At 50.8% G+C, this 12,366-nt stretch overlaps 1 protein-coding gene across 2 annotated transcripts in view; it reads left to right on the top strand.

Annotated features, from left to right (window-relative positions):
* Positions 1 to 12,366, top strand: part of CAMK2A (calcium/calmodulin-dependent protein kinase II alpha) — a 71,360-nt gene that overhangs the window by 23,929 nt on the left and 35,065 nt on the right. For both annotated transcript variants that reach the window (XM_011931555.1, XM_011931554.1), the window contains exons 3-6: positions 1,415 to 1,474; positions 8,937 to 8,991; positions 9,723 to 9,788; positions 9,909 to 9,981. In XM_011931555.1, coding sequence (XP_011786945.1) covers positions 1,415 to 1,474; positions 8,937 to 8,991; positions 9,723 to 9,788; positions 9,909 to 9,981 — 254 coding nt within the window. The remainder of the gene's footprint in view (positions 1 to 1,414; positions 1,475 to 8,936; positions 8,992 to 9,722; positions 9,789 to 9,908; positions 9,982 to 12,366) is intronic.

Here is a 12,366-nt window from a genome sequence, read left to right as displayed (position 1 = left end):
GCATTAACTACCAAATTGTGAAAAAAGCACCAAAATGGAAAATAGGAAATGCATTTTCAGTTCTAGCTCTGCCACCACGGAGGCTTCAGCTTGTTCAGGCTGCAGTTTCCTTGTCTATAAAATGGGGAGAGTGATGTCTCCAGCCCAGGATTGTTTAGGGGCACGGAGTAGGGTCATGTGTCCCACTGTTCCCAGCAGCTGGAGAATCAGAAGCCACAGTGGCAGATCCTGAGCAAGGCCTTTCTCCCGGGTGTGTGGAGAGCCCCAGGAGACTTGCACAGCAGTCCAGAAGGCAGGTGGGAGAGCTCTGGGTGGGCCCCCGCAGATTATTTGGGGCTCTTTGTGTCCCTGGTCCCAGAGTCTTCTGAAAGGGAGGTGGCTTCTGGGAATTAACACAGCCCTCTGGAAGAATAGTCAGTCACTCCCTTAGAAAGACACATTCATTCAATCATTTATTCTTTCATTTAGTTTTTTCTTTTCTTTCTTTTTTTTTTTGAGACAAAGTCTTACTCTGTCACCTAGGCTGGAGTACAGTGGCATGATCTCAGCTCACTCCAACCTCCACCTTCAAGCAATTCTCCTGCCTCAGCCTCCTGAGCAGCTGGGATTACAGGCACCTGCCATCACATCCAGCTAATTTTTGTATTTTTAGTAGAGACGGGGTTTCACCATGTTGCCCAGGCTGGTCTCGAACTCCTGAGCTCAAGTGAGCCACCTGCCTCGGCCTCTCAACGTGTTGGGATTATAGGCGTGAGCCACCGCGCCCAGCTTCATTCACTTATTTCTTGAGGACCTAGTACGTGCCAGGTATTTGGGTAGATGTCAGGGGTACAACAGAGACCAAGTCCCTGCCCTCAAGGAACTAGATATCCATGAGACTGAGTGTGTCATGCTGTTCAGGGGCTCTGAAAGCACAGAGGATGGGCCCCTGCCTGCTGCCAGGGGCCTGAGACTAAGGATTGGTAGGAGTGAGTGATGGCCAATGAACGGCAGGTGGGAAGTAGAGGAAGTGTTTCAAGCTGAGAGGACTGCATGTGCAATTCTCTCCTGAAATGAGAGGGCCCAGCAGGGCCTGCTTGTAGAGGTGAAGTCAGCCATTTAGTCTGGCCAGAGTATAAGGCCTGAGGAACAGGCCTGGAGGAGTCTTAGAGAAGCCTCACATTTTAGAGCCGTGGAAAGGGAGGCCAGAGAGGGTGAGGGATGTGCTTGAGTCACTGCAACCCAGGCGTCTTCCTCTTTCCACTGCACCCCATGGTCTTCCTGGAGAACTCAGAGGCCCTGGCCAGAAGGTGAGCTTTCCCAGCCCCCAGGGGCTGCCCTGGGAGGTGGAGATAGTACGAGGCTTTGAGGAGCGGGAGATGGAAGGTGGTGGTTCCTCCTTCACCCGGGACTCACCTGAGTCTCTGTGTTTCAGACCATCAGAAGCTGGAGCGTGAAGCCCGCATCTGCCGCCTGCTGAAGCACCCCAACATTGGTGAGCCTTGCGGGATGAGAGGGGCGCGGGGGGCCAGGCCCTGCTCCCCTGCCCACTCTGGCATGTGGGTGTTTGCGGGCTGGGTGGAGAGCAGCTGCTCTCTTCTCTGGGGATGGAGGCAGCAGAGATGGGAAAGGGGGCGTCTTTAATGGTTTCCACATTCCTCAGAGCCAGCTTGTTTCGGGGGAAGGTGAAGAAAGGCCCTTCCTCCCATCCCACACTGCCGGCAGCCTCCTTCGGAAAAGCTGTTTCAGGAAAACTTCTAAAGCTCTGGGAGAGATGAAAATAGGCCAGGGGGAAACGCTTGGCCTTGACCGCTGTGGCCCTTTCCCCAAACCCACCCCCATGCTGATTCAGCCTGGCGCAGTGGCCCTGCCCTCCTCCCTCAACCTGGCACCTGCCTGCCTACAGGGGCAAGCTCCGACTCAGGCCCTGGCCCGCAGGCCGGGCACGGGTTGCGTGGAGAGGCTGGGCCATGGCGGGCTGGGACAGAGCCAGGGCAGCAGAACCCATGGGGATGGGCTCTGAAACAACACCTCACTGCCTGGCCCCCTTCTTCAGCCCTTGTGCAATTGGGGGCTGATCCCTGCCTATCAGGGTCCTGAGTCATGAGGGCAGGAAGTGTGGCTTTGAGAGCTAATTCTGTCAGGGAATTGCTCTGGGACCTTGGGCAGGAGCACTGCCCTCTCTGAATCACTTTCCCCCATCCTCATGAAGGAAGGGCTGTCTGGACCAGCGTCTTGGGCACCTTGTGAAAAGGTAGACTCAGATTCACTGGGCCTGGGGTAGGGCCGGGATTTTGCAGTTCTAACACGCTCTGAGGAGGTGCCAAGCCTGCTGACTCATAGACCACACTGAGGAGCAGGGCCTAGGTGATCGCTAAGGACTCTTCTGACTCTGACAGCCACCACGCCTTCTCACAAGGCAGGGAAGCCTCTCTCCGTGCCCAGGGCCCCAAGGGTTAACTCTCCTGCCAGGGAGAAGCATCTCCATCTGCTATTTATACCCGGAAGGCACCTCCCCTTCCCTGAACAAACAGCAGCCAGAGGCTCCAGGACCAGCATCAGAGAGACAGACAGCCTGTGGCTGGCAGGGAGCAGCCCTGGTTCAACCCTGGTCCCTGACCTACTAATATCCTGTGGCAGCCCCTGCCCATTCCAGGCCCCCAGCCCCCCAGCCATGTGATGGAGCGGGTTGGGAGTGATCTCTGACTGTAAGATCTTATGATCCTTACAGAGGCTACCAGCTCCGGTGGAAGGAGGGGAGTGTGTGTAAGTGTGTGACAGTGTGTGAGTGAATGTGTGTGTGCATATGAGTGTGTGAGTGAATGTGTGCATGTGAGTGTATGTGTGTATGTGACTGTGTGTGTGTGTATATGTGACAGTGTTGGAGTGTGTGTGAATGTGTGTGAAGAGTGTGAGTGTGTTTATGTGACAGTGTTGGATTGTGTGTGAATGCCGTGTACGTGTGTGTGAATGTAAGTGTGTGAAGGTGTGTATGTCTGTGTAAGTGTGTGTGCGTGAATGTGTGTATGTGAGTGTGAGTGTATGTGAGTGTGTGGAGTGTGTGAATGCACGTGGGTGTGTGTATGAATGTGTGTATGTGAGTCTGTGTAAATGTGTGTGTGTGAATGTGTGTGTGAATTCATGTGTGTGAATTTATGTATGTGAGTGTGTGTGAATGTGTGTGTGAGTGTGTGAATGTGTGTGTGTGTGTTGCTGCACAACTGCAGCTATCTCAGGTCAACACTGCCTCCTCATGTTTGCACCTCCCTCTCCCTCTCATTCCCAGCTATAAAATGGGGAGCAGTAGGTTATGGCTTTGGAGAGTGTGTGTGAATGTGTGCATGTGAGTGTATGTGTGTATGTGACTGCGTGTGACTGTGAGCAGTACGTTATGGCTTTGGAGATGACGGACTACAGTTGAAATCCTGGGTTTGCTGCTTCATTGCTGTGTGACCCTGGACATGTTGCTCAACCACTTTGAAGCTCAGTTTTGTCTGGAAAATGGAACTGATACCTATCTCATAGGATTGTGATGATTAAATAGACCATAGCATGATAACAGTCATTATCATTAAGCTGCCCCCCTTTTCCCCAATCAACACCTTCCCTCAGAACAACCTTACCTGAAGACATCCTCTTGCCTGAAACTCCATATGATTGTCTTTCCTCGGGACCATCAGGATTTTTAGTCGTCACTGGAGGCACTATATATAACATGGTGGTTAGGAGAATGGGGTTTGCAGTCAGACACCAAGTTTCAATCTCAGCTCTGCCGTTAACTAAGTGTTTGAGCTTGGGCAGACTGTGAAGCTCTTAGCCTCAGTATCCTCCTCTGTGAAGTGGTGAAGTGGGGATAATCACAGCACCCACCTTATAGGACTATTAGGAGGGTAAAATGAGATAGTGCAAGTAAAACACTTGGCACAAAACCTAGCATGTGGTAAACACTCAGAAATGGTAGCTATCATCATCATCATCATTACTGAGTCATTTACTCCTTCCTTCATTCACCTGATGTCAGGTGCATCGTAGACCCACCCCATGCCAAGGTCTCTTCTAGGCACTCAGAATGTGCAGGAGAAGTGAGGATGGGGGATGGGAGTGGGGGTGGTGGCTGATGCACAGGCAGGGCTGGAAAGCAGAGCTGAGCAGCCAGCACAGAAAGACCCCAGAGGAGCTTTGAGCTGCTATCAGGGCTGGAAGGTTCCTTGGGGGGTGCACTTTCCTGATCCTCCAAGCATCTTCCTTCAAAATTGTAATCTTCCCAAAGACGTGCAAAGGGGTACAGATGTGGCCTCAAAACCCAAAAGGTGAATTTGTCCCTAGAGAAGCTGGACTGAGTCCTGTTCAGCCTGCTTGGCCAATCTGGACAAGGTCACTACTGGTCACTGCTTCTGTGTGGCCACTGCCCAGTCCCCAGGGGACCAAGTCAGTGAGGTCCCTGGCTCAGCACAGGTCAGTCCAACTGTGTTGCGCACAAAGCACTTGCCTCCCAGATCCTTCTTGGGAGAGGTCAGTAACCTGCTGTCTGTACCATCACCACCTGCAGATGAGGGAGACGCCAGAAGGCCACCCCAAGGCACAGGAGACTTGGACTGTGTTACGGACAACCTGAAAGTTTAGTAGGTGATTTGTGGTGGGGAAGGGAAGCATGGTAGGTCAGTGACGAAGATGACAATATCTCCATTTATCGAACTCTTCCTAGTGCCAGGTACTGTGCTAAGTGGTTTACAGGAATCATCGCATTAATGACCACAGCAGTCCAATGGTATTAGCACTACTGTTTGGAAGGGAGGCTCAGAGAGGTTAAGTCATTTGCCCATAGCTACATAGCTTGTAAGAAGTGGATCTGGGAGACGAACTCAGCAAGTCTGACTCCAGAGCCCTTGTTCCTAGTCCTTCTATTTAGCTTCCCAAGTGGATATCACAAATGTGGTGTCAGGGGGACACAAAAATAAGGGAACAAGTTCTTCAACCTCCAAGAAAAAAATGCACTGTTGGAAAATCACAGGCATGCCAGAAGTGCACGAATCAAGCTTCATAAATAAAAAGCGAGGTTACAGATTCGTTTGTTCTATGACAATATTTTAAACAGTCAAAAGTGACAGAATGACTCAATGGGTGCAGACACGTCAGTCACTCCACCGGGAGGCAGGACCGTGATGATAGCCTATGGCCCTTGAATTTTGGGTTCTGGCTGAGTCGTTCCTCAGGCAGCCTCCACTGATGGGAGGGGAGGCTTTGTGTGTGAAAACAGCCCTGAAACAAGAAATTCTGTCTCCTGGGCTCTGAGGTGTGCCTCGACCTCAGGGACTGAAGCCAACTCTAGTGTCATCACGCGTGTGGTGCACTGCAAAAGTAGAGGCTGAATTCCAACCAGTGTGCCCCTTACCATCAACACAAAGGCACCGTCTGAGTGAGAGTCAGGCCTGGAGAAAACCTCCCTCAATTCTGTCAATTTCCCTGAGACCCGAGGACATTCTCTAAAGGGGCTGAGGCCCCGGGTCAGAGGGTAGATCTGGGACCCCAGTCTTTTTGGGCTCCTTCCAAAGCCTGTTGCCGTGGTTCTAAAAGCCCTTTCTGAGATGATTCTAGCTGTAGCTTGGCTTCTCAGAGCTTCTTACACTCAGGAAAGGGAAGTTAGAGACCATGGCTCACCAGAAAGAATAGGAGAGGGTTCACTTCCCAGAGAGCACGTGGAGGAAGACAGGTAGAGGGAAGAGTCTTTTGCCAAACTTTACCTTGATACACTAACATTACAAGTTTATTGCAGATAAATGAGAAGACAAATACTTTTTAAAGTATCTGCAATAACCTCACATCTAGAATTAACATTTAATGATATATGCTACCATATGATATATGATATATGTGCCTTCTCAAATACTGTATACTTACATATATCATCTTAGGTCAGGTTCCCTGGAAGCAGAGCCTGAGTCAGGGATTCAGGTGCTGTTAGCATCCCACACTCCAGCACGTGGGGTTTGGATGCACCAACTTACCAAAGGGGTTCTGGGCAGGGCCCGGGTATAGAATTGCCAGATTCTACACACCAAAAATACAGTTAAATACACATTTATGCTTTTTTTTTGGTTTTGTTTTGAGACGGAGTCTCACCCTGTCACCTAGGCTGGAGTACAGTGGCATGATCCCGACTCACTGCAAGCTCCACCTCCTGGGTTCACGTCATTCTCCTGCCTCAGCCTCCTGAGTAGCTGGGACTACAGGTGCCCGCCACCATGCCTAGCTAATTTTGTTTTGTATTTTTAGTAGAGACAGAGTTTCACTGTGTTAGCCAGGATGGTCTTGATCTCCTGACCTCATGATCCACCCGCCTCAGCCTCCCAAAGTGCTGGGATTACAGTCATGAACCACCACGCCTGGCCAATACACATCTACATTTTAAAAATTAAGCCTGTGTTTACTTTGAAATGTACTAAAAATTAAATAAATCAATGGACAGAGGAATGGATAGAAACGTAGTAATGCAAGTATAGGAAAACATTAATGATAGAACCTAGGTAGTAGGCATCTGGGTGTTCACTTAACTGTATGTTTGAATTTTATTTATTTATTTATTTATTTTTTGAGATGGTGCCTTGCTCTGACGCCCAGGCTGGAGTGCAGTGGCGTGATCTCAGCTTACTGCAACCTCCATCTCCCAGGTTCAAGCAATTCTCCTGCCTCAGCCTCCCGAGTAGCTGGGACTACAGGCGTCTGCCACCACACCCAGCTAATTTTTGTATTTTTAATAGAGACAATGTTTTACCATGTTGGCCAGGTGGGTCTCAAACTCCTGACCTCAGGTGATCTGCCTGCCTTGGCCTCCCAAAGTGCTGGGATTACAGGCGTGAGCCACTGCGCCCGCCTGAATTTTTTATAATAAAATGTTGAAAGGAATTAAAGCAGAATTACATGTGCCTTTAAGATTTAAGATTTTGCTTTAGAATATATTTAAAACATCTTTTAGTTATTATTTATAAATATGTGTCATCATTAAAGAATGTTTTAAATTTTCATTTTATATTATTATTATTATTATTATTATTATTTTGAGACATTCTCACCCTATTACCCAGGCTGGAATGCAGTGGGGCAATCTTGGCTCACTGCAACCTCCACCTCCTGGGCTCAAACAACCCTCCCACATTAGCTTCCCAAGTAGCTGGGACAACAAGTGCCCGCCACCAGGCCCAACTAATTTTTGTATTGTTTGTAGAGATGTTTCTAGAGGTGTTTCGTCATGTTGCCCAGGTTGGTCTTGAACTCCTGAGCTCAAGTGATCCACCCGCCTCGGCCTCCCATAGTGCTGGGATTACAGGGTGAGCTACTGCACCTGGCCTAAATTTTTATTTTTATTTATTTTATTTTAGTTTTTATTTTTTTGAGATGGAGTCTTGCTTTGTCGCTCAGGCTGGAGTGCAGTGGCACGATCTCGGCTCACTGCAACCTCCGCCTCCTGGGCTCAAGCAGTTCTTCTGCCTCAGCTTCTGGAGTAGCTGGGATTATAAGTGTGCGCCACCACGCCCAGCTAATTTTTGTATTGTATTTTTCGTAGAGACGGCGTTTCACCATGTTGCCCAGGCTGGTCTCAAACTCCTGACCTCAGGTGATCCACCTGCTTCGGCCTCCCAAAGTGCTGGGATTACAGGTGTGAGCCACTGCTCCCAGCCTAAATTTTCATTTTAATCTGTGCCCCTTCCCTCTCCATCTCTGGAGCCCATCCACTTCTCCCTACAGGCACCACCTCTGGGGTATCTGATGCCTGCCTCTCTCCAAACTTCATGTGCAAATATGAGAGCCATAAACAATTCAGGGGACTCAATGTTGAGTCAGAAATATATGCACCTGGCAAACATTCAGATGGCACTAGGATTCAGAGTGAAAAGTGAGTCTCCTCTCATGACCCAACTCCCCCAATTCCCCTCCCCAGAGGTGCCCCCAGTGCCTGCTTCTCTGTATTCTTCCAGAGAGACGTATGCCATATATAAACTTAAATACATCCTTTAAAAAAGTACTACGCATACTGTTTTGCACTTGGCTTTTTCACCAAGCAACATAATTTGGAGATGACTCTGAACGAGTAGATGCATAACTGCCGCATTATTTTAGCAGCTGTGCCATTTTCCATTGTGCGGATGAATCGTCATTCACCGAGCCAGCACGCCCCTGCATGGACATTTTTAGGCTGTGGTGCGGGGAAGGATGTGAGCCCTGTCTTGTGAGAACTTGCTCTTGACTGACAGGATGCGGTCCCAGAGTCAGCTCCAGGACTCAGGCCCTTCCTTCTAATAGCTCAGGGGTGCATGCTGGGAGCCCTGGGCTCCTGGGAGCTTTGCCTCTGTTCTGGGTAAATGGGGTGTGAAGAGATGACAGCTCCTCAGCATGCCAGAACACAGGGACCCTGTCACTCCTGCCTCTGGCCTCCATGCTCCATTATCTCCTCAGACTTGGGAGCAGAGCAGGATATTAGCTCAGGCAGCACTGAGTGAGCACCAACTGCATGCCTCCTGGAACTCTCATAACAAGCCTGCAAGTCCAGGGGTTTCATTTTCATTGTCCAGGCAAGGAAAGAGAGGCTCAGAAAGGCCTAGCAACTTGCCAGAAGTCACTCGGCTAGTAAGTGGCAGAGATTGGAGCCACAGGCTTTCCATGACTTAGGCCTGCCCAGCAACTAAACAGGGTTTCGGAGAGGGGAGGGCACTAAACTCTGACCTAAACAGGCATTTTTCGTGTTTAAGCCCAGCTCCCTTTCAGTAATGCCCGAGGTCTATTTGGACTCAATGCAGTGAGCCCTTGTTCAACGGCACTTGTCAAAGCACCGGGCACCTGGTGTGTACTCAGTGACTGTCTGGGAGCGTGGGGTGTTGGATATACAGGGGAGGGGACAGAGGGAGGGCGGGCCTGGGCGGCAGTGTGTCCCGCTGTAACCAACTGCCTCGCACTGCCCACAGTCCGACTCCATGACAGCATCTCAGAGGAGGGACACCACTACCTGATCTTCGACCTGTGAGTTTGGCCCTGCCCTGGGATGTGCCAAGGATGTCGGGGCAGCCTAATCAGGGATGGCCTCACTGGACCTCTTGGGCTGAATTCCCTCTTGTGGTCCAGAGTTTCCCCAAATGTGGTGGGCCTGCCACCCAAGCAGTGCAAGCTGACTTTCCTAAAACACCAACAAACACTTTTAGCTTTCATCCCATATTTATTTTTGCTTCTCTTCTATTTGTGGCCAGTGATGCTGGTTTTCCATTTTCAGTGGCAATATAAAGTTTCCTTCTGGAATATGTTTAATTTTTTTTTGAAGAGTGTTGATTCAAAGAGAAGCAATAATGAAATGTTAGGCCACAGTAGTTCCTGGTATGGCAATGAAAATTAGTGATGGGGCCAGTCTCATCGATAAAAAATAGCCCTTGAGATATTAATCATGGGGGAGGCCATAGGCTTCCTAATGAGCCTAGTGATGTGCTCTGAGTGTCCCTAACCTCCAGACTCCAACCTGGGTTAGGTGGGGAAGAAGGGCCAGGGATGGAGGAGGAGAGAGGACTGGAGTCAATGGAAGGGTGCTCTGGAAGACTGGAAGGGGATTGCAGCAGGGGACACCCCAGTGACCCGAGGGCCCCCCCTTTTGTGGCTGAGGTCCTGAGGTCCCTGGTCCCCATCCTTAGCTTCCTGGAGACTCCTCCAGATGAGGCAGCACCTGTTGCCTCTATCGGAGGGTGATTCCGTGCCTGTCTCCCCAGGGTCACTGGTGGGGAATTGTTTGAAGATATCGTGGCCCGGGAGTATTACAGTGAGGCGGATGCCAGGTGAGTATCAGCTACTGCCTGGCAATGGCACCTGGGGACAGGGCACTCTTGCCTGCTGTCAGCTTCCCAGGGGAGGCCTGTGCTCACATCACCGTGACCCCTTCCTCTCTCTCTCCCTAGTCACTGTATCCAGCAGATCCTGGAGGCTGTGCTGCACTGCCACCAGATGGGGGTGGTGCACCGGGACCTGAAGGTGAGCAACCCAGCGTGGGTGTGGCTCACCCTGGGAGCCCCTCTCTCCTCTGCACGTCCCTACTCCTGCAGAGCCGGACATGATCAAAATCCCTTTAATTTCTCTGTGTTAGACTGGAAGGTGGGGTGGGTGAGATTATTTTTGCTACTGTTCAGATGAGGAAACTGAGCTCAGGAAGGTAGAGCATCTGTGTTTGGCCCCCTGCTCTTCCAACTCCCAGCCCACGTGCTTTGTGCCAGGATGGGTGAGCCACAGTTACACTGTCTTGATTGGCTATAGTGGGTGGGGAAGAAGGCAGGCTGGATCCAAATCTCAACCAGGCCACCTTCTAGCCATGCAGCCTTTAGTACCATGATCTTCCTGAACCTCAGATTCTTTACAATGGGGGTTGCCATAGCAACCTCTGCAAAGGGTTGGTGAGGATGTGAAATGAGATAGCACAGGGCCTGGTATACAGATGCATTATTAGTCTTGTTCCTGCATCTCTGGCAGGCCAGGGGAGAAGAAAACCCAGACTCTAGTCCCGTGCAGTTCTCCTTCCTTTTACCTGAAGGAGGTTGCAGAGTCTAGGACTGGCACCAGCTGCACGGCCTTGCCCCTTCAGCAGGGACTTCATGGATCTCCGCTACTGAGCCTCATGGTATCAGTGGCTGGTAGTTCATATTGTCTCCATTTTGCAGAGCAGGAAACTAAGGCCTAAAGAGTTCAAGCAATTTGCCCAAGAACATGCAGTTCAATTGTCCTGAGCTAGGGTGGGGGATCTCTGGCCTTCCAACCCCAGATCCTGTGACCTTGGGAGTCTGGTGCCAAAAGACCACTCTATCCAGCTCCTGCTTTCTCAGCAACCCCTTCTAGGGTGACCCTGCCAGAGGTCCATCAAACCTCTGCTTTTTGTTCTTCAGTGACGGCAAGCTCACTTCCCATGGGGTAGCCCCTTGCACCACTGGGGGATGCTGTTCCCTGCTGGAGAGGCTTTGCCCTGAACCTCAGTTCTCAGTTTAGAACCATACAGAGACCAAACCTCCAGCTTGGAAGAGCCCTAGAGGGACTCCAGCAGCTTTGTTGTAGCTGCTAAGTCCTCTGCAGGGTGTACCCACCCCTGCCACAGTCCCCCTGGAATGTGATTTCCAGGCCATCCTCATCCTGGGCACCCTCCCTGGGCATGCTTCCACTGGTCTGGGTCCCTCTTTGGGGCACAGTGCTCTGAAGAGAGCCCCTGCCCCTCTCTGACTGTCTTGGGCAGGCCATGGCTTCTCTCCCGAGCCCTAGGCAAGCTCCCTGTGGCTCAGTCTAGATGAGACGAGTGAGCATTCGAAGAGGGTCTCCAGCCAGACTGCAGGGCGGCTCTCCCAGAGGGCCTGTTCCCATTATAGCTGCAGCCCCTGCACTGGAGGAGGAAGGAGGAGAGGCAGCCCAAATTTAGGCCACTCTGGATACAATAATTAGTGACACATTCATCAAATCAGGGCAGGACAGCTACCGAGACCCAGGACATGTTAGGAACATTGTCCCCAAAGGACAAAGGAGGCCTTTGAGCCAGGCGGAGGGAGCTATATTTGTTTGGGTCCAGCCTAGCTTTAGACAGGGAAAGGTCAGAGGTGGGGCCCTTCAGAAGTCCCACTGGGAAGGGGATCAGAGGAGGACTCAAAACCAACAGTCTTCAGAGACTCTGAGCCCCTCCGCAAGCAGAAAATAGGAGTACTAACATTTACCAAACACTTACCGCAGGCCACAGCGAAGTGCTTACACAGATTATCTCAGTTAAGCCATGCGCCACCTCATAAGGTAGGCATTTTTCTCAGAGGAAACTAAAGCTCAGAGAAGTGAAATAATTTGTCCACATGTCATGGCATAGAGGTGGGCAGCACTGGGATAAGAAACTGGGACTATCTAAATCGGCCCACACTGTTAGCGCCCCCTCCATCCTGAGTCCCACGGTGAAGGGACCAGCAGGAAGTGGAGGAATTCTGGAGGCTGAGCCAGTGCAAAGTGGCAGCCTCAATGCCCCAGAGGCCAGGTGTGGGAACTTCGCAAGTCAGCCGCTGCCCCCATGTATAAGCCTTATCATCTTTCAGCCTAGAGCAGTTAAGTTAGAGTCAGACTTTGCCTCGATTCTGGCTCTATCCCTTCCCAGCTGCGTGATCTTGGCCAAGTCACGTAACCTCTCTGAGCTTCAGTTTTCTCATCTTCTTATACATGACAAATACTAATTAAGTGCCTGCTGTGTGGCCCCCCAACCTAGGTGCTGGTGATACAGTGGTGAGCAGGACAGATAAGGAACTCACATTCCCCAGGGCTGACAGATGATGAACAAGCACATAGACAGATGGGGAAAATCATTGCAAATAGTGATGAGATCTATGAAGGTAACAACAGGAGCAAAGA

This window comes from Colobus angolensis, unplaced genomic scaffold (assembly GCF_000951035.1).
Source record: "Colobus angolensis palliatus isolate OR3802 unplaced genomic scaffold, Cang.pa_1.0 Scaffold90, whole genome shotgun sequence".
Classification (NCBI taxonomy): domain Eukaryota; kingdom Metazoa; phylum Chordata; class Mammalia; order Primates; family Cercopithecidae; genus Colobus; species Colobus angolensis.
Note: the sequence above shows the minus strand (reverse complement) of the source record. Positions and strands in the feature narration are given on the sequence as shown.